The sequence below is a fragment of the Trichoderma reesei genome (genome assembly GCF_000167675.1).
Source record: "Trichoderma reesei QM6a unplaced genomic scaffold TRIREscaffold_6, whole genome shotgun sequence".
Lineage (NCBI taxonomy): Eukaryota > Fungi > Ascomycota > Sordariomycetes > Hypocreales > Hypocreaceae > Trichoderma > Trichoderma reesei.
In genome coordinates, this window is record NW_006711153.1 from 1,144,866 (window position 1) to 1,165,251 (window position 20,386).

Here is a 20,386-nt window from a genome sequence, read left to right on the forward strand (position 1 = left end):
ACCTAGGTACCTACTTGCACCCAAGGTACCCGACCTCAGTACAGCAGACGACACTGAAAGGTACCTCATCTTATGGTTTAGCAGGTGAATGCCTTATTACCTGTTTCTTCAAGCTCTCTCGCCGCAACCAGACGCGCCCAGAAAGCGCACGCCCTCGCCCAGCATCGAAACCCGGGGAATCCTCGTCCGGAAAACATCTAGCCTAGGTAAGCACCTTGCCAGCGTCGTCTGCCCAGCGCTTCAAGTACCACAGTCTCAACCCGTCAGGTACACACAAGGTACCGGCCGCCCAGCCCTTGATCCGGCGACTTCAAGTGGCAGTCCCGCAAAAGATTGAATGTGAGTGTGTGTGTGGGGGGTGTTCTTGATCGATTGCACACGTTGGAAATTGGCCCTTACAGCATGTACCTCATAGGTGTCCGGTACCAGATAGTCCTAGCAGCAGTCTGCGTGCTAGTCCCAAACAAGCAGCATCTTTCTCATCAACTTTCCTCGCCCCATCCATCCAACCAGACCTGTTGAGCGTGGAGTAGCCGCAGCAGAAACGACTCTCAGAGTGCCACGTCTGTCAGATAGAGCCCAGAATGATCCCATCCACTGCGAATCGGCCATCACTGAGGCACCCCGATGCCGACTCGTGTTGGTGCGTCTGGACCTCGAGAAGCGTTGGGTGTCTGAATCATCAAAGTACCCAGAACCTGCGGGTAACGGAGTGCGGAGCACTGGCTGTCACAATCTACCCCTCCAGCTCGTCGACAGGGGTCCGAAAGACACCCGGCGATGGCACGGAGTACGAAGCACAGAGTATTACCTGCCTACCTACCTACTTATTGCCTTGCAGTAATAGGCACTTGCACAACCGCTGAGACGTGGGCGAGTCGCACTGCCAACGATGCCGATGTCTCGCATCTAGATCAAACCCGCTGCCGCTTCTGCACACCAGTTCTTGTCGCACCTGGCACTTCTAGAACGCCGAGCTCACACGCCACGATGCGACGACCCCTTCAGATTGGTTTACCATGTAATACATCCCTTGCCTTGACTGATCAGCTTACTACCTACTAGGTAGGTATAGAGCTATGTGCCCAGAACGCCAACAGCGGCGCAGCGCCATGCCCTTTCATGAAGCGCAGCGTGAGCGGTAACACTCCCATCACCTTGGAACCGTGGGTACCTCTGAGACGGAGTGATCCTCTCATGATTGAGAGCCTGGTCTTAGAAGCGCAGTCCCCTTCGCGGTCCCCTACGCAGTCCCTACGCAAACACGGCATCGTTCATCTTAGAGACCAGAGAATTCACAAAGATTATCCTTCAATTTTGCATTCTCATCCTCTTCTCTTTTGATGCAACTCACAGCATCCATCACGGAGACTTGCCCCTGTCGTTGCCCGCAGTGCAACACACATTCGCGGCAAGCTGGCAATACTAGGTACATAGGAACCTCACTACTAGTATAGCCGTGCCGTAGGTACACCTAACATCCTGGAATCCCTGACAAGTGGAAATGGCTCCTCAACCTGCGTCCTCCGCATGACCCCAGGTTTCACCAAGCACTGTTCCGAGGTAATAGATATCCATGGCAGCATTGTTCCGACGAATGCCAGATAGGTACATGTGGTGAGGAGGCATGGGACGAAGCACAGCAGCTTGGCGGGTCATCGTACGCAGCCCCCCAGCTTGGGAGAAACTCGGATGGCTGCAGTGCCATGTCACATTGCATCGCATCGCATCGCATCGTGCTTTGTTCGTCGAGCCAGTGATTTGGGTGCACTGGCCAGCGATTTTCTGATACTATCATGATGAAGTGTCAAGGGATATCGACTCGAAATCTCATCTCATCTCACATCCTCTCTCTTCAACCCAAGATTCGGCCATTGGCTGGGGTACCTACTGTAATGACCAACGGATTTTAGCGCAGGCAAGCACGTGCAAATGCCCAATTGGTGGGTCCACTATCTGCCATGGGGTCGATGTCGACCCTGGAGTACCGCCCACGGCTCGGAGGCTCCAGACGCGCCAGAGGTACCGCTCCCTGACATAGTACGAAGCTGCCAGTAGTGGCCGGCTCCACAGCAGATTGCAGATTATGGGGCGCCCGCGCCAGCCAACCACATGCCGCGCCGACACACGCTAGCAAGGCAGCTTATGCATGTCAAATTGCTCTCCTCGATGGAGACGATGCCAGACCAGACCGAACCGAATCGATGCCCTTCATTGGATGCGCGCCCCGTCGCGCATTCTACGCTCCTGTGGTCGCCTTGACGCCGTCCGCGAAACGAGGACAAGGAGGGGCGAGGAGAGGAGATCATGCCCTAACAAAAGCAACGAAAGCTCGCCAGTGACCCATGATCACACCACTGGCGAATGGCCCCCCCCCCTGGGTCAAACTGCCTCCCCCTGTTCATCACCAGGAATCGCTTTGATGATGGACTTGTTGATTATCTGTCTATTACCTTGGTCAAAAAAGGCTGCTATATGGGCTGTCATCATGAGCAATAGTCCAGCAATAATTGAGACGTCGTCTCAGCTCGCGTACTTTCGCTCATGTCCCGACTGAAAGTCTTCCGCACACAGATCTATTCCAGACCAAAATCTCCTACAGCGACGACCGAGCCGCCATTGATTGCGACCCTGCTGACTTCCGCCTAGGTCCGTCCCCGGCCTCCAGATACGAAGTACCGCATCGCGCCAGGTACCTGAACCCAGGGGACCACACGGCCGCAGCAGTGGTCCGCTGTCTAGCAACAGACGCGCCCACGGGGACTAGGCTCAGCACAGCATAGCACCATCTCGAGGGGCCAGCCGTTTTGTTCCGCAGCTTGGCGGTAGACTACAGACTACGGAGTACGAGGTACGGAGCGACAGTAATACGGAGTAATCCCTACTAGTAGTTTGCCATGCGAAGCAAACCCAAGATACATACTACTAGTAGACTGTCGACTTCATACGAGCGGAGACTAGATCGAGGCAAGGCAACGATATGGGACTCGGCGGCGGCGGCGATCCACGCGTGTAGAGGCCCCCAGTTGCATTCGTGATCTCGTCTGGAGGCTCGTAGGGCTGGAAAGAATGACAGGTCGTCCCCGTTTCCCCTTCGCAAGGACGTCTACCTTGCGTGGTAGCACGACCCTTGCGCCAAGGCGATGTACATGGCAATTCTACAGGGTAGATGCTCTGAGATGGACATTTGCCGTTCAGATTATCACATTCAGATACTATTGGGTCTCCCACTCGTAGAGGTTTTGCCCCTGAGAATTGCCTAAACCGCCTTGATCCGAGCTCAGATGGATAAAGTGATTGGTACCTACTCACCTACTACGGCGCTACCTACCCTTAGGTAAGGAGAGAGAGCATGAACAATGCATTTGAAGAGATAACTCGCCTCTTCTACATAGGTACCTCAACGGACAGAATGACAAGTGCTCTCAGCAGCAGCTTGTCTACCTTATCATCGACTTTATTAAGCATCAATACGTGACGAGAGTATACAATTCTCTATGACGGCGGAATGAGGCATCGCCTATCGTTCGATATCTGATGGTGCTCCGCATTTTGGCGTCAAGATCCCCAGAAGGCCGCATTGCGGCGCTCCTTCCTCCCGACTCATGGTTTCTGCTACAGCGACGCCTGCCCTCGCCCGTGGCAAGCACAACTCAGGTACCTGACCTGTCTACCTACCTACTTTCTCTTGCCCGTCTCGCCTTTTCTCTCATCACCTCCTAAGGTACCTGATCTGTTACTTGTCTCCTCCACCTTCGCAATTCTTGCATCTGCTCTCCATCTCGCATTCGACAGCCACGTCCACCGATCAAATCGAATCTATCCAAGTGTTTACTGGGCCAGAGTCTGGGAGTGCGGCGAGACTGTATATGTCGTTGGCTCTTGTCATTGTATCCGTCACCACGAGGCTGCCTGTTCTTGGCATTCCGCTAACAATTGCATGGCAGTTCGAGACACGTCGTTCCGACATCCCTCAAGCCTCCGACCACTGCGATCGACCCGCGACGTCGTACTCACTCACTTGTACAGCCAGGCTCGGCATGGCATCCGGCAGGCTGGTCTCCGAAGACCGTCAGTTTCAACCGAGGAGATGACTTCGAAAGTCAACAATGCAGCGTCTCTCTCCAAATACCCAGATTATTGTCGCACCGCCGTCATGGAGAAATCCGGGTTATTGTACATTGTTGTCGGCCCCTTACCAACCACATCAACAGGGAGAGGCCTATATTGGTTTGTAGGTAGTACTTCGTGCGCTCACTGCTTATGCTGCTTTGTGCAAGAGCCCCCAAGCCTCCTCCTCCGCCCTTGGAAGGTGTGGCATCGTGCTACTGGTGGTACTTTGTCACACCCGACATCTCTGCATAGATACCTATGGACAAGCACACTCCTGGGCGTGGACCTCCTCACGGTAATCTTCATTGGCCATCTCCCGAATCAGGCGACGCGCTACTGTGTGTCGGCCCATGCCCATCACAATTCTTCACCTCGCATCCACACACACTTGGAGGCGGGATGCAACCCGTAAGGGTATCGGCTTCTACATGGACGAAGTCCCGCCATGTGATTGGGCTCAGGAGGACGGGATTGGGCTCCTTCGCTCGCTTTCTCTGGGATCGCGGAGCCTGCCACCCCAGCAGCACGTACGGAGCGGATGGAAAGTACCCTTCTCGGCTGTCAAGATTTCTGCTCGCTATCCGTACTCATAGCCCAGCATATGCATACCCTTATACTGACTCTCCTTCGAGGCAACAAGATAAGCTAATGGCCTCTATTCCATACGAACAATGCCAACGACTGACGGTCAAACTCATGGCTGCCCTGCTGGACTGAGTTTCGAGGAAAGAATCCCGGCATTGGGTGAGTTCGAGTGTCAGCTTTCTAGCATGCCACCATGCATCCCGAACTCGAAAGCTCTTCCACCCTCGTCATCTATCAAGCTGGTAGGCATCCGCTAGATCTAGCATGTGCAGAAGCCTACTCATAGTTGGCTCCGGTTCGGCCTATAACCCTACAGACTGCACAACTCCAGAGCATGTGGCCGAAGAGGAGTCGGCACTGAAATCCGATTGAGTCGACGGCTTCCGGATATGATGCCATGTTATCACATGCGCCTTGCACATTTGCAAAGCGTTCCTGAGGATTCCGTTGCCTTTAACCCCGCAACATGCGGCTCTTACAATTCTTTGTTTGCCTTGGAAAGGCACCACCGTTCTACCGCGGTCTTGGCCCTTCAAGCTTGCTTGACGCTTCTTGTTCTCCGTCTCTCTAGCCATGCATTCGTGTTTCCTCCAGATGGTGTGAAACTCGACACTGCCTGGTAGTTCCGCCAAGCGCAAAGAAGCTCCTGCGCTGCACCAATGCACTGCACTCGATCATCGCCGACTGGAAATCTGCGACTTCAGCCCGTCAAGAGCCAGTGTCGCACCCTCTCATATTGAATTCGGTCAAAGTCATGAGCTTTACTGCTAAGACCAGATAACGCTCCTTCGCTAGCCTTGCTTCACCGTCAACACTTTGGGCTCTTCAACGCAGAGTATTGTTTTTTTGATACCTCGTATAAGTATTCAGAGGCGCGTGCTTGGCTCCATTTCTTGTCAATTCCCTAAGCTGGTCGAAGACGGTCCGCTTTCCCAGCCTCGGGGATTAGATACGTGGCAGGCTCAACAAGCAGACATGCCTGCGATGTATGGGCTGTAGCAAATCAGAGATTTTCCTGCGATAACCGTGAATTGCACTACACCTCGCCTAAGAGCCATTCGGCAGCAGGCAGACGCGGAAACAGGAGCCTCCATCATGCGTCTTCTGGCCTGTGGATGCCTACCTACCTAGGTAATTGTTCGAACCCCTCTTGCGATCGTTTACGACATATGGGATCGATGCGCCTTTCTCGGTTGGATGAGCAAGACGAAGAATCCATGCTATTCTTAGTGAGCGAATCCGCTTAGCTCTCGACTGCAATTTGCGTTCACAAACTCACCAAAGCGATGCGGAAAGAACTGCGCCAGCTTGATCGTGTAAGTCAAATTACCCAAGTATGTACGCGCGCTTTCCTTTTGGCAAAAGCGATATAGAAGTCAATAGATGACGCCCTTTCATCAAGAAGAACATCTTCGGTCTGGTGGTCTAGTGGTATGATTCTCGCTTAGGGTAAACCCTACAGCTTGCTTGCGAGAGGTCCCGGGTTCAATCCCCGGCCAGACCCTTCCTTTTTTTTCTCGATTCTAGCACCCTCGGAGATTGAGTGAAACTCCTCCGTCACTCTCGTCGTTTCCTGTCTCTTATTTTTGCTGCCTCCTCATCTCCCCACCAGTCTTCGTCTCTTCTACCGTTGTCGCCTTAAATGTGTAGTTAGGCCCTATTATCGTTACGCTTATCCATATCGTCTCTGTCACTAGGGGCAAAGAAAGGTGCAATGGGAATTTTGGTCCTCTTCTTTTCTCTTGCGTGTATCTCTCGGGCTCGTTCAAGCGCTCAATTTTGGACGGGCATGACATTAAAGAAAACTGCTGCCACCAGTCAATTCAACATCCTCCTCCATACTCCTTTTCTGTTGCCCGTCCTGCGCCAACATAGATATGCATGCCTCTATGATTTCAAGAGCCGTCCCAAGTCTTTTCCGTCCATCTCTATTAAACGCCGTCAATGTCTCGTACCATGTCGCTCCACCCTCGCAGGATTCGTCATCCATTCTGCTGATACTCGGAATGTGAAGAAAGGAAATAAAATAAAGGTAAGCAACCGTCTCGATTCGTTTGGTCCCAAGGGTGAAGAGATTTGGAGGGAGTCAGTCGATGGCTACTGCTGCAATACCGCATAGCAAAGATAGAAAGGATTCGGACTGGCAATCCCTCGAGCTCTCTCGAACCTCCCGTCTGAATTGCTAGAGGCTCTTTGGTCGTGTACGTATGCCTAGCCATGCAACCGCGGTAAGGCCTGAGACAATATCCCGTCTGAGTGCCAAGGGCCTTGTTTCGCCTGAGAAAAGAAAGGGAAGAGGGAGCACAGGAAAGAACAAGAAGATAATGAGCGAATCTCCCGCCGTGCTCAACAGCAAACACAATCAAACATTCGGGTATATAGGTAAGCAGTCCATGTGAAAGGATGGGTTCTTCTCTCCCGTTGCTTTTCTTTGGCAACCTTTTTCAACTTGCTCTCAGTAGCAGTAGCCCCGTGCAAGCACGAACAAACTGTCGGATAGGCCACCACCCGACTACAGTATCACGCATCGTGGGTGGGTGGAGTCACGGAACTTGGAACGCCGTCTGCGCTTGTTGTTGGTGGGCTTGAGCGCGTCTATCCTTGAGGCGTCGTCGGGGTCCGTCGTGTCGTCTTCTTTGCGTAACATTTGGCGGCAAAGGTCAATGAAGACCTCATCAACGTTTGCTTGTCCATGGGTCAGCAAGGGAAGGCCCAGCTCCGGGTTTCGAGAGGGTGAGCAACTCACTCCTGGTTCTGGCACTGGCTTCATAGTATGGAGCTCCCCATTTCTGTGAGATGGCAAAACCCTTGGCGCGAGGAATGGCTCTTGCCTCTTCCAAATCGGCCTTGTTGCCAACAATGACCATGGGGACGTTGTCATCATCCTTGATGCGGAGAATCTCTTCTCGCAGGCCCTCTAGTTCGTTCAGCGACGAGGCCGATGTGATACTGAAAACGAGCAGGAAGCCTTGGCCGGTTTTCATGTACAAGTCTCGCATAGCCACTGCCGGAGCGTCAGCTGCACGTGGTTCAAAAGAAGTAGATATGGTTTCAGCCTTACCGAACTGTTCGGTGCCAGCAGTATCGAGGCTGTCGTCTTTGGTATTAGGAACTGTCCAGCATAGGCTTCAAGGGCTTGGGAGCTTCCCCCTAAAACTCACATCTCCAAAATAACTTGTCGACCCTAGTGACCCAACCGAGAAGCGGTGTTAGAATCGAGACTTGCCAAGAGGAGATAGGCAGTCGGCATGGGCCGATCACTTGGGGGAGGACATTGTAGACTTACATCCACCTGAACTTGAGTGCGGTACGAGTCCTCAATTGTAGGATCATAGCTCTCGATCCATTCATTATGAACAAACTGGGCTGCTCTCGTCGTTAGCCATGGATCAATCCAGACCGGTGGCTGGAATAGCGTAGGGAGGGCAATGGGGACAGCTCACCAGTAAGGCAACTTTTGCCGACGCCACCTAAGTAACAAGCAGCGTTAGCGACGCAATACATGGGGGACACGTTGTGTGTCGGGAGGACTGGAGCTTCTGAGGCGCGACAAACCTGCACCGAGAACGACGACGTGAAGCTCACGGCTGCTGAGAAGTAGCACAAGATGGTTAGTTGGACGGAAGAGCTGCGAGACGGCATCGAAATAAATGACGGGATGGAAGGCGAAGAGACGCAAAAAGACGATGCCGATTGAGCTGCCGTGCAGCTTCGCTTTGTTGGCTTACCTGGATGAATAGGGACTTCGTGGCGCCATGGCTTGTGGTTTGCTCGCTACCCAACGGTAAGGTAAGGTGGTAAGAAGGGGTGGGCAGGTTTGCTGTCCCAGCTGTATATGGCTCAAAGCTGCACTGCAGGTCAGAGGACAATGAAGTCGAACCCTACAGCAACGAGAAGCCGTGTAACAACAGCAAGGTGCGGATTTGACGGAGCACAGGCTGTATAAAGACTCGAGGGGCGATGGGCTGTGTGAAACACGAAGCCGCCACTGAGACAAATTTCGGGACTCTTGTTGGTCTCGCGTAGCCGCAGCCGCTGCAAGTTGGTCCCGGGGTCCTTGGAGCCTATCTTCAAGAGGCTGGAGCCAATGGACGGTCGGAGCGAGGATGAGATCTCGAAGGGTTCGGCGTGAGTGAGTGAGTGAGTGAGTGAGAGTGAGCGAGCGAGCGAGCGAGCACTTTGTGGGCAAGAGCCGCGCCGCTGGAGGAGAAATTGATGAAGAGGGCAAAGGATAGGTAGGATAGGTAGGACAGGACAAGGCAGGACAAGAGACAGAGCGCCAGATTGGACCAGGACCAGGACCAGGACCAGGACCGAAAGCAGAAAAGCAGAAGCAGAAGCAGAGCAGAGCAGAGCGTCGTGTTGCAGCCGATGCGGGTGAGTAATCAATCAGATAATGTCACTCTCGAGACAAGCCGGAAAAATTGAACCGTCGTGGGGGCGGTGAATGGCGGTTATATTGCAAAACGAAACGACGGGGATTGCGAGGATGTCGGCCGTGGACTGATTTGGCTGCTAGTCTGGGAATGTCGAGTTGCAGCACTAAAAACGGCTCAGCAGGGAGGGGGGTCTGGTCTTTTTTTTTTTTTTCTCTTGTTGCCTTTCCTCTCTTGGTACCCTTTGTCCTTGTTTTCTCACTCTTCCTCTTTTGATCCCAGCAAAGATTGGAGGGTCGAGACAATCAGAGGAGTAAAATGTGACAAAGTTGGAGTCGCAAGTTGATGAGCGCGATGTTGTTTTCGTTGCTTTTTTCTTTGCCAATTGCCTCTCGTTTCTCGTATCTCGTATCTCAACACCCAATCTGTCGGCGTGATTCTTTTCTTTTTCTCAGCTTCTGGCTTGCTCCCTTGCCGTCGCCTTTCTTTCTTCTTCCTTTTGGTCCTAGTTGGCCCCCTTGTATCCTTATATGAGACAAGGACGGGGGCGAAAAAAAAAAAAAAAAAGAGAAGAAAAAAGAAAGAAAAAGTGATATAGAAGGCGAGTAATATCAAAGTAAAGGCAGAGAGCTGAGGATACCAAATAAGAGTCTGCTGTCGAGGATATAGTGTTATTGAATGACGGGAGTCTTCTCTTTGCTTTCAGAGCGATTAGCTAGAAGAAGAATAGTGTTGCGACGGGGTGAAGATGCGGTTGGGATCCCCGGAAAGGATGCAGAAGAGCGTCGGTTTGCGGAGGATACCAGTGAGGTAGATACTACCTTAGTGCCTAGGTAGCAACGGTCGATGGCGATGGTTGGTGCCGCTGCGCCAGGAGGACACTGGGTAGTAATAAGGTATGCTCGAATCGAGGTTGAAGAAGAAGCAGCTGATGATAATGATGCTCTCAATCAAAGGTTACAGCAAAGGAGATGGAGGAAGAAATTGCTCATGAGGAGAGGAGAACAGAAGAAGCAGTAGCAGCCAGTTTGACGAAACGGATGCTGGACTAAATTGAGCACGAAGGGAAGGAGCAGGGGGCTTTGGTTCGCATTTGTAGACAGCTGCTGAGATCTCGGCAGGTACCGCCTACAGGAGGTAAGAGACACTACCTAGGTACCTTACCTACTACCTAGGTAGGTACTGCCTTAGGTATTGTAGGTGGGTAGGTATCAAGAAGTACTAAGGTATGATCAGATGGGCTTGAGTACCTATGTAGTACCCAAGTATGGAGTGGGCATGATCCAGTGGGTATATATTAGAGGTAGGTAGGGAGATATGGCAGTGAGCGTGAAGCCACAGTCCAAAAACGAAACAGGCTGGGAGTAGCTATTTATTAGCAGTAGGCGATAGGCAAGTCAAGATGGAGGCATCATCAAAAGCTGGAAGAGCGAGAGATATTGAGGAGGGGCAGCGAAACGATGACGAGATATGGCAAGCGAGTGGCACGCAGGCCTGCAACGAGCCGTCTTACAACAAGAAGAGGACGGGACGTCACCCTAAGGAAAATCGGGATGACACAAGAGAAAAGCACATCCAAGTCATGATCTAATCCGCTGGCAAGCTGAAAGCAGCAGGATGACGCTTAGAGAGACAGAGTTGCAGCAGGGCGAGCCATTCAACAAATCGGAGGGAGGTAAACGAAAAGGATGAGGAAAAGCGCTTACAGGCTGATTTGAAGGGAGAGCTGCGTTACTAGTTGCTTTTTGTGATTCATATATTAGACAGTGCGGGATGCGCAGCTGATGATGTCTTGGGGGCATCAGGTGCCAAATCATCTCTTCTGCGTGTATCGTATCCTACTCTACCGGCTTGGAGTGAGCAGAGCATGATCCGGTTATGGATGCAAAAGTAGATGATTCAACATAATGCCTAGGTAGTATCGAGAGAGTGTGGAGAATAGAGTGCAAGGTGTGGTGCGGCATGCACAGATATCAACAGCATTTACGGACTCCTCCCTACCTTGGAGTGCTTATCGACTTTGAGATGGTGGACGAAGGTGACACCAGCAGTCATGGCCATCATAGCTCTACTTTTGTCATGGCTACGTATGCCGAGAGACGCTGCCAAACTTGTCGATTTACCAGATAACATTGCTGTTTGTATGCGTGAGATGATTGAGTTGAGATGGACAAAAAGCAGGGCAGGGCAAGGCAAGGCAAGGCGAATCGGGCCCTGGCTACGGCTACGAGGCGTGGACGCCGCCATCACTTTTGACTGCGGTAGACGCATTGCTCCTTACTCAGCTGTTCGTCTACCCTGCTCAGCATGCACGGCACCCATCCAAGCCCTTATTGTCGGACCAGCAATTTAGCCTCGAGAGCATACCTAGTCACCACGGCGTCTATGCTGGTCCTCTTGCGCCCCCGTATAGGCAAAATCAGTACCAGCAGTAGCAGCGTAGGATACCTGGCTTGCTGAGGGAGCAGTCGGAGCACTACTAGGTAGTTCTGGGGCATGATGGAGCCCGGTCCTGGGCCTGTCTTAGTACGACCGAGTACCGAGCGGACTGGGCCGGGGTCATACAGCCAATGCAACAGCGCCGCCCCTTGATGACGGAAGAGCTCGGAGAGGGCCTGTTCCTTTGCCAATCCAATGCTAGCAACAAGGGCGGCGCCGCGGCGGCGGCGGCGGCGGACGGGCTGGTTAGCATGGGTCATGCTGTTGGTCGACGGGGGTCAGGCAAGGCAGGGAGGAGGAAGGGGAGAGAATACATGCAGCCAGCCAAGACTGCGAAAACACCTAGGATGACCTCGCGAGGGAGACGTGAAGAGGCGAGACGCGCGAGCAACAATTCACTCAGACGACGCAGTAGAAATTGCGCGGTGGCGGAGGGGGAGGAGAAGAGGGATGCGAGAACGACAAAAAACTAGAAAGGGCCAAATCGCCGGACAGAGTAGGATTGGGCACGAATGCTCTACCGACGCTTCTTCCTTTTTTTTTCCTGTTCCTCCAATGTCGACCTGGTCCTGCTGGACAGCTGCGTTCTCAGACCGGGCAGGGCAGGGTTTGCAAAATGAGGATCCCCCTTTCGAAAAAATTAAGATGTCTCTGTCGGGTCGGCTGTCCAGGGATTTGGAGCGCCCAAAAGGGGGCAGGGGTTCCCAGTAGTACATGGAACTCCAATCCCAGCAAAACCAGCGGGAGAGAGAGAGAGAGAGAGAATGCCTCCTTGATGAGCAAGAGTTCTGGCTCACGATGCGGGCATGAACCAATACGCTCGAAACTGCAAGCAGGTATTGATCATGTCGATACCACCACCATCATGGTATTCCCACCGGTCTTACCGCCCGCCTCAGACAATGACAACTTCATAGAGCACCGCTGCATCAGTCTAAGCGCGACATGAAAACCAAGGCGAAGGCAGATGATGTATCAGGTGCGTACAAAGTTGGGATTGATAACACGCAGGGAGCGAAACATGGCTTGCCTGCTGGAAGATAGACGGTACAAAGAGCCAGATGAACCCGACTTACCCCATGGCGTTGCATAGCTCAGCTTCATGTACAGGGTGTCGACCTACGAGGCCCTTGGTAGTACTGCCTCCACGAGGCAAGGCAGTGCCAGTGATACCAGCTTCAGCTCCATTCTGGGCAAAGAGAGCTCGCGTTGCACCGCATGACTTCAATCTTCTGGAGGAGGGTACTCGCGTAAACTTGTCAATTAGCAGCATTTCTATCACCCGCAGGGGAGGAGAAGAGAAGCAGTGGCGGCAGTCCATGGTGCATGGCTAACATCCCGTGCCACCAGTACAATCAGTATACGACGAATCGATACCAACAATGTACGCACCCGTTAATATCTGCATCCTGTGGGCTGAGAGCAGACAGTTACATGAGCTGCAGACGAGGATCTCTGGCGGCATCGTCTGCTTGTTCGGCTACATGCAGAGTGTAACCGTCGTGTTGAGATATATGATGCTCGAGTGCCCAGATGTCACCACCAGTGTCCAGCTGCGCTGATACAAGTACCGGTGCTTCCTTGTACAATATCTTTCAGCTTCCTCTCCTTTGCGTCTGTGTGTTTTATTAGTGGCTCGGGAAAAAGACCAGACTTGTGCCAGGGCTGATTTAGTCGAAGCAGCCGAGCCGGGGTCCCTCTTGGGTCTCGTAGGGGGTACGGAGCATTGTGATACGGCATCTCGTCCCCTCCCCAGTCCAGTTTCTACCAGGAAGCTGTCACAACGAGGCCGGTCCGTTCCCGTGCCATCGCCTCTTGCGCGTGGCGGCCCAGCTAGTCTGCGATCAGCTTTCTCCAGGGCCCTGTCTGTGCTCGTTTGTACATGTCAGCTCGTTACTCGCAAAGATGGATGTGCCAAGGTAGCGTTACACTACCTTATCTCGTACTACATCGCACCATCAGCACGAGTAAGGCACCTGTCAGCTGGTATCAGTAGTGTCTCTGATATGGCCATTGATATATCATGGATGACGGACTTTTGGATGATACTGGTGCCAGGAGAAGGGAGGAGGGAAGAAGAAGAATAAGATCAACAACAACAAGAAGTGTTGAAGGCATCTGGTCGAGGATGGGCATATTTGCAACGTCAAGAGCACACTAAATTGAACAATGATAAGAGGATATCAATCGTGAACCGTCAAGATCGAGAATAGTCATCATTGTCGTTACTAGGTAGAATGTATCTCTATGGGTATTGTGAGAATTCAACAGGGCAGGAAGCAGGCAATACGGCTCGCCTCGGTTCCTATGACCTCGCTTACCTACTGGCAGCGTTACTTGCACTTGCTTCTTGATCTCGCGTTTCAAGTTCAATTTGGAAAGGCTGGGTAAAACTTGAAATACATGTCATGTTAGCTAGATTCTCGTCCTTGTCGGATTCGATCATACGGAGTGAGACTCTTCACACTATGATCGATCCATTGGGTACTCCATGCCTGACTACCTCGGTAACTCAAAGATCAGTGTTGATGGATCCATCCTGCCTGATCTGAAACCCCAAATTGCCTCTCCTCTTTCTTCCACACGAGTACTAACTCAGCACCCTGGACACTTTCCTCCCGATACACCCTTCTGTGACCAGCTTTCCGTTGCAATATCTCTCGAGCTTCCGCGGGACAAACCTCAGCCGTGGTCAAGCCAAACATCCCCGTCATCACATTGTCACAAACAGAGGTTCATACTGACGCTTCAGGGCATCTTATCCTGTGGATGACGATCCCTAATTGCTTTTATTACGTCCTTTGCCGCCCTGACTTCCCCCCTTACCGTATTCTTCGCACATTGTTGTTAGCTACTTGCATTCTGGATTGCTCAATCCGCCAGAAACCACCGGGGGTTCTGGATTCGGCGCAAGAACAACGCAACTGACTTTCAATCACAGAGAGAAGAGCCTCATGGGACTACGTGCTAGTGATGGTAGCAGCTCATACGCCCTTGTCTTTGTCTCGGAGTGCAACTAGTACCCATGCGAGCCCCCTCGCAGGATACCGAGGTTGAGTCCGGGACATGTTTGGGGGAGCGAATTCCGCAATTTGAGAAACGGTCACGAGTTCAGCCCATCGGCTAGGATACAGGCACAACTCATTGGATGAGAAGTATATCCACACGAGGGAACCCTACCTGGTGACAGGCAGAGGTGGGGAAGAGGGAGAAGCGAGCGGGACAGGACGAGGCCGAAGGGGGGGGTTTTTGGAGATCTCAAGCATGGACAGCATCCCCGAGCTGGACAATCAGCTTTGCTCAGCCCAGGCCCAGATCTTGGGCCCATCGACGGGAGAATCGCCTGTTACGGCATGCTCCGCCCATACTTGACGACTGACGAGGATGGCAGCTGAGGGACGATTTGTATAATCCACTGTCCACTGCTACCGCTCTGCATGTAGGTGCAGTAGCAGTGCTACAACCTGAACCCACCCACCTTCGGGTCCGAAATCCCGGACTTGAGCAAAACCCCTGGACCACTGTTTGGCTTCTCCGTCTGTAAATTCCTCGCCTGATGGAGGGAGGGCTGATGCTCTTACCCAACACTGATCTAATAGCAGGGCAATTCCCTTTGTAACGTCTTCCTCCGAGTTGCAGAAAGCATTCAAGAAGCTCGGTATAGCTCCCTATCCCCCGGCGCCGACAGAATAGCATCACCCTGGGAGCTGAACACAGGCGTCTTTGCATTATCTATGCAGGTGCTTCAACCAGCAGCGTTTGACTGTTGCATCAGATGGTCCTCCATTGAGAAGGGAGCTGTGATCAGCCATGCCTGCGCTCTTACTCATCTCATGAAGCCATCACCGGCTGTTCCTCCGTGCTTCCCAGCAGCATCCCTTGCTGGTTACCGGCAAAGATTGGTCGAATGTTAAAAGTTTGGCTCCTCAAATTCTCGAATTCATTTGCAGTCCGATTTCTTCTTGGCCCTGTCGCTGCCACCGGAACGTTGACAGCGATTCCATCGCTCCACCAGTGCCCCGTTTCCACATGATACTGCACACCTATGTTATCGACAGACACTGCTTCATGATGGCTTTCACTTTGTTCTTGGCCACAGTAGTAGGTTTTCCCTCTCTCTTCCTTCGACTTGCTACGACACACCATGACACACCGTATCAAAGACGTATGCGGGTTTGGCATGTGCACTTATAGGGGGCTGATGTCATTGTGTAGGTATGGTATGACTCTGCCCAAGGGACATGTAGCCCATCAACAGACGATTCACCAGATAGGGAGACGAAGCATTCCTTTTGCATGCCTGTTTCTTTCAACTCATGCTACCTAGGTATGCATAGTGGCAGCCACCATGAGCCGGGCTTCCATGCAATTGCTCTCTAGCATGCGGTGACTGTGAGGCCAAATCTTCAGGCGAGCTAAATCATTCATAATGCCTCGCATGCTATGTCTGTAATGTTCGCTGCCCATTCCCTGTTGCCCAACCACAATGCTGGGGCTGACTCCCATCTGCCCGAAAATATATGTATGCATATCACCAAGAAGAAAACCCTGTAGCAGCTCCCAGCCTGCATCCTTTGTGTAACCCCAACGCCTGACTATCCATGAGAAAAGAAAAGAAATTGAAGAGAAGACAAGAAGAACAAAAGATCTTTGACACTAAACCGAACCAGATAGACGCCAGGACACCTTGTTCGCGCGGGTAGGACGCTTATACACCTCATGCCCATCACTGTCCATTCTAGTTCTTGCACGGAAAAGTTCCACAGCCGGTATTCCAATCGCAGCCTGAATTCGAAGAAAAGAAAAGAATAGAAGAAGAAGAAGAAGAAGGGGGAAAAGAAAAGAAAGAAGGCTTGATCATGGATAGCGTCTCAAGACAAAGAGGACGAAGCCGTTGGGTTTCCAAGAATCACGGCGTGGCTTTGAGTGCGTCGCAATAGCAGGTTGGAATCGCTTTCGGACATCAAATTGGAACATCGTGGTCGTCGGGGTCGTCGGGGTGCTTGATTGACCGTTTGAACACCCCCCAGGCTATTCCCATGATCAACGCACCGCAGAATATAAAAACCACAGTCAAGATGATGATGCAAATCTTGAGGCGCCTCTGCCTGCGCACACGTTCCGTGGATGCCGCGTCAAGCTTATCAGGGTCCTCGGCGATGTTGCTGGCGTGCGTCAATGCGGACGTCGAGACGATCGGTGCTAGGGGTGCCGTTTGTTGAGGAGGCAAGGGCATCAGCTCGATGCCCACCGTCGGGACATGCCCATCGACAGGCGCAGTTGGATATGTAGCTGCGGGAGTGGCGACGGCTGGTGCATGAATGGATGGATATTGGTAGGCGCCTGGGGCCTGGCTCGGGTCATATGGGGGAGGAGGGCTGCTGGGAATGTCGTAGGGCTGCCAGGCTTCCTGATTCTGAGTCTGGTGTTGATGTTGAGGCTGGTATCCGGAAGGGCCTCCCGCGTGCGAAGAAAGAGGCGTCACTGCGGCTGGGGGACGATGCACTGTGTTCGCGCCGAACCCGCCAGTGCTGTAAGGCGCCTGAAAATGATGCTGCTGCTGTTGCTGCTGATGCCGGAATGGTGAGTCGTCTGGGTAGGCAGCATCGGGAATCGAGTGCGAGGGATGGTATTGCTGCCGTTGGATGTCGTCATCGTATGAGTCCATGGCCCGGGCCGAGCCGTGGTAAAAGCGTGGGCCGGTCGAGACAAAAGGGGATTCGATTCAGCCGAGCAACGTGGAAAGGGTCCGAGATGCACGCAGGATGCGAGATAGAAGTGAGCGCAAACGGTTGAGCCTTGGAGGAAGACTCCACCGGTGATGCAGGCCTTTTGTTCAGCGATGGATATTGGCGGCAAGGAAGGGGTCGTGGAGGCGAGAGCGTATAACTCGAGCAATGAAAGGTGATGAAAAGTACCGCAAAGGAGTTGGCGGTACGAGGCAGAGCGCCGGCAATCTCGGTGTAGTGAACAAGTACGGACTTATCAATCGTAAGGAGAGAACGTGTGTGATGGTGTGTGCCGTGCAAAGTTGAGGTAACGAGTGGCTGGCTGATCAGGGGGAAGTCGATAAGCTCGCGACGGCTTCACTATGCCAGCATATGGCAGTAGGCCAGTGACGTAAACGAATGTCGGCGTGTGTCAGGAGATGGAAAGAGGAAACGAATGGAGAACTCGAGTTGCTGCGAGCAATCGTCTTTGGCGGGAAACGAGGGATGGATCCCCTACAGGGCCAGAGCGTGAGAGAACTGTTGGTTTGGGAGATTAGGAAGAGTGGTAGAAGGGAAAAAACGCGCGGACGGCTAGAAGAGCTGTCCTTGCTTGTTCCAGAATGCTCAAGAGCGAGGCTGTGCTCGGGGGGTAGCGGATCGACGCGGCGTGGGTCTAGTGACGCTCATGTGGGTGTCACTCTGGAGCCGTGAAGCAATGCGAGCAATGCCAGCAGTGCAGGAGAATGTGCGTGTGCGAGTAACGAGCCTGTCTGTGCAGTGGTGGACTCCGGTGAAGGAGCACAGTTGCAGTGCCTGGCGATATCTCGAACTGTCAACAATCTATCAACCACATCTCTTCTTCAGCCACTGCTTCACCCACAGGGGCTTTGCACGAATGCTGCTCGCAGCTTACCGTAGTGGGCAACACGGCCGTGCGCCTCCCAGGCGTAAAGACCGAGAAGATCATGACCTTTAAGTCGCCCAGGATGGACGCTGGCCATGAGACTATCTATCTGCTGTCTCCACGTGCCGCGTCGAGCCTTGTTTGATATTCCATTTGTGCCACCACTGAGGGAGACAGTATGGAGTACTGTGTTTGGGTGTTGTTCATCGGCAGACAATCCTCAACAGAGCCGCCTTCCGCTTCGCTCCAGCAGCTGAATCATACCGAGCTGTCATCGTCAGTGCTTGATTCAGGTCCAGGAAAGAAACAGCAAAGCTTGTTTTTCAGCTCGCGCGCCCTTGGCTAGGAAGAGCAGGCTGCAAGAAGAGTCCTCAAACGACAGATCACGGGTGTCGAGAACAGCATCTTTTGATTCGGATCGAGCCAGGGGTCGCGAAACAGGACAGGGGAAACGCCGCCACCTGCTCCAAGGTCCCTGTCGCGGAGATTATTAGCTGGTAGTCTGCGCCCAATGCTGCAGGTGAAACTGCGCCAACATGCCTGTCTTTATACGTGCACCTCTCTTACTTGTACCCTGCTGGACTACGTTTCCCCCAAATAGGCATATTCTGCCACAGGCGAATACTAGCGAGAAGAAGGCGGCTGTGCGAAGAGGCGAGATGAGAACAAGCGGCCAATTTTGCTTTTCGTTGCTTGAGAAGGAAAAGTGGTTGCAAGGTCGAAGATGAGGTGAGGCTGAGTCAAGAAAGACTACAGAGATGCCACGTACCAGTCTATGTGTGGAGGAAGCAAGAACGATTGCAGCGTGACTGCCTTGGGACTTGACTCAAGTATTACCTTAGGTATAGGCAGATACAGGACTCAAGCTGTGTGAGAGGAAAAGACAAAAGACGCCTTACGTGATGAGTAGGTATATGAGATAGTTTGTTCAAGAATTGGCCCGATGACAGCCCAAAGAATGGCATGTTTCCCCTCTGGTGTATTGCTGATACATATTGCTCGTCGTGGACTTGGGGGTTGTGAGCTACCCTGTTCTCACGAATAGCCTCCTGATGAGCTCATTACCTCATATCTTGATGATGTTTCACCTGGCACAGCTCCCAGCATCCAGTATGAAGATACAATTGAAGATACAATGAAGACTGCAGAATAGCTCCATTCAACTATACCTAAGCTTCAATCTGCCCAAATAATGTCACCGCTCTTCGACATCGCGAGCCATCAAGGCCGCTCGTTTTCGTTGCCTACTCTTACAATGCCAAGTCAACCCACCAACTCTCAGCTTCAAGCCCACCAACATGTAGAGCCACTCGCAACAATCAAAACAAGAACAAAAGGGATTAAACAAAGGTACGCAAAGGTATGCAGACATGGCAAGGCTTGACTACATGTACTTTTTCTTTTCTCCAGGCTCAACCCCGTTCATTCTAAATTAAAACACCGGCTAATCCGCCTTTCTAGTAGGTAGGGTACATTGCGATATTAAAGAGAAACGCAAAAGACAAACAGTAAAGAGAAACAGATGAGAGGAACAAAAGGAATATTTTCAAAAACGCAAACCCGCTGCCGATGAGGAGGGGTTCAAAGATGGAAAGAAGATGCCAAAGGAAAGAGAAGTTGATAAAAGAGTGATGGCAAGAGCTGGGACGACGAGGCTCGAAACCGGACGAGGTAGACGGGGGTTCGTGAGCCTCCACCTCTTCGTTCCGGGATGCAGGTTTGCCGCTGTTGGCGGGTGATTCTTCATCCCTCTGCGTGTGTTTTGCTTTTCTAACAAGATGAACGAACGCGAGTCGAAACTTCTCATGCAACACTCCTTTCACGTGCTCTGCATTTAGACTTGTTCTCCCGCCTGACAAGTATCATTATCACCATAAGTGACTGATAAAAGGGGAGAATTTCATGGACTCAGACGATGAGAGGCCGTTTGATCGATGGGGGGTAGATATAGGTATGTATTGTGTGAGTTTGTGAGTTTGTGAGAGAGGGTATAGATCCAAGTATGCGAAGAGAGGGGTGAGATGCATTGTTATTCTTGGATTGATTGGTGTGTATATGTGCGCGCAAAGGTTGCGGTAGGTGATAATGCAACGGAAGTGGAAGCTTGTGAGAGTAAGGTGAAAAGGGGCCTGGCCCGGCTACTCCTTGTTACCAAAGGTCATGGTCATCTCTTCGTCGACGCTCTCGGTGTAGGATATGCATGTGTGATTGAAGGAAGCATCTGAAAGCCCAACAAAATGTCGCGTACTCGTGTCACA

The 20,386-nt window shown here is 52.2% G+C and overlaps 2 protein-coding genes across 2 annotated transcripts; both read right to left on the bottom strand.

Moving 5' to 3' along the window:
- Positions 1-7,210: 7,210 nt before the first annotated feature.
- rsr1 (RAS-GTPase RSR1, rap subfamily) lies at positions 7,211-8,955 on the bottom strand (the record flags this gene model as incomplete). Its single annotated transcript, XM_006964277.1, has 8 exons — positions 8,427-8,955; positions 8,254-8,288; positions 8,142-8,168; positions 7,985-8,064; positions 7,860-7,882; positions 7,760-7,788; positions 7,445-7,702; positions 7,211-7,383 (listed from the first exon to the last, which is right to left on the bottom strand). The coding sequence occupies exons 1-8, from the start codon at positions 8,453-8,455 to the stop codon at positions 7,211-7,213; spliced, it is 654 nt and encodes a 217-aa protein (XP_006964339.1). The 5' UTR covers positions 8,456-8,955.
- A 7,521-nt stretch (positions 8,956-16,476) lies between these two features.
- TRIREDRAFT_106111 (uncharacterized protein) lies at positions 16,477-17,181 on the bottom strand (the record flags this gene model as incomplete). Its single annotated transcript, XM_006964278.1, has 1 exon — positions 16,477-17,181. One exon carries the CDS (start codon positions 17,179-17,181, stop codon positions 16,477-16,479), a length of 705 nt encoding a protein of 234 aa, XP_006964340.1.
- Positions 17,182-20,386: the final 3,205 nt, after the last annotated feature.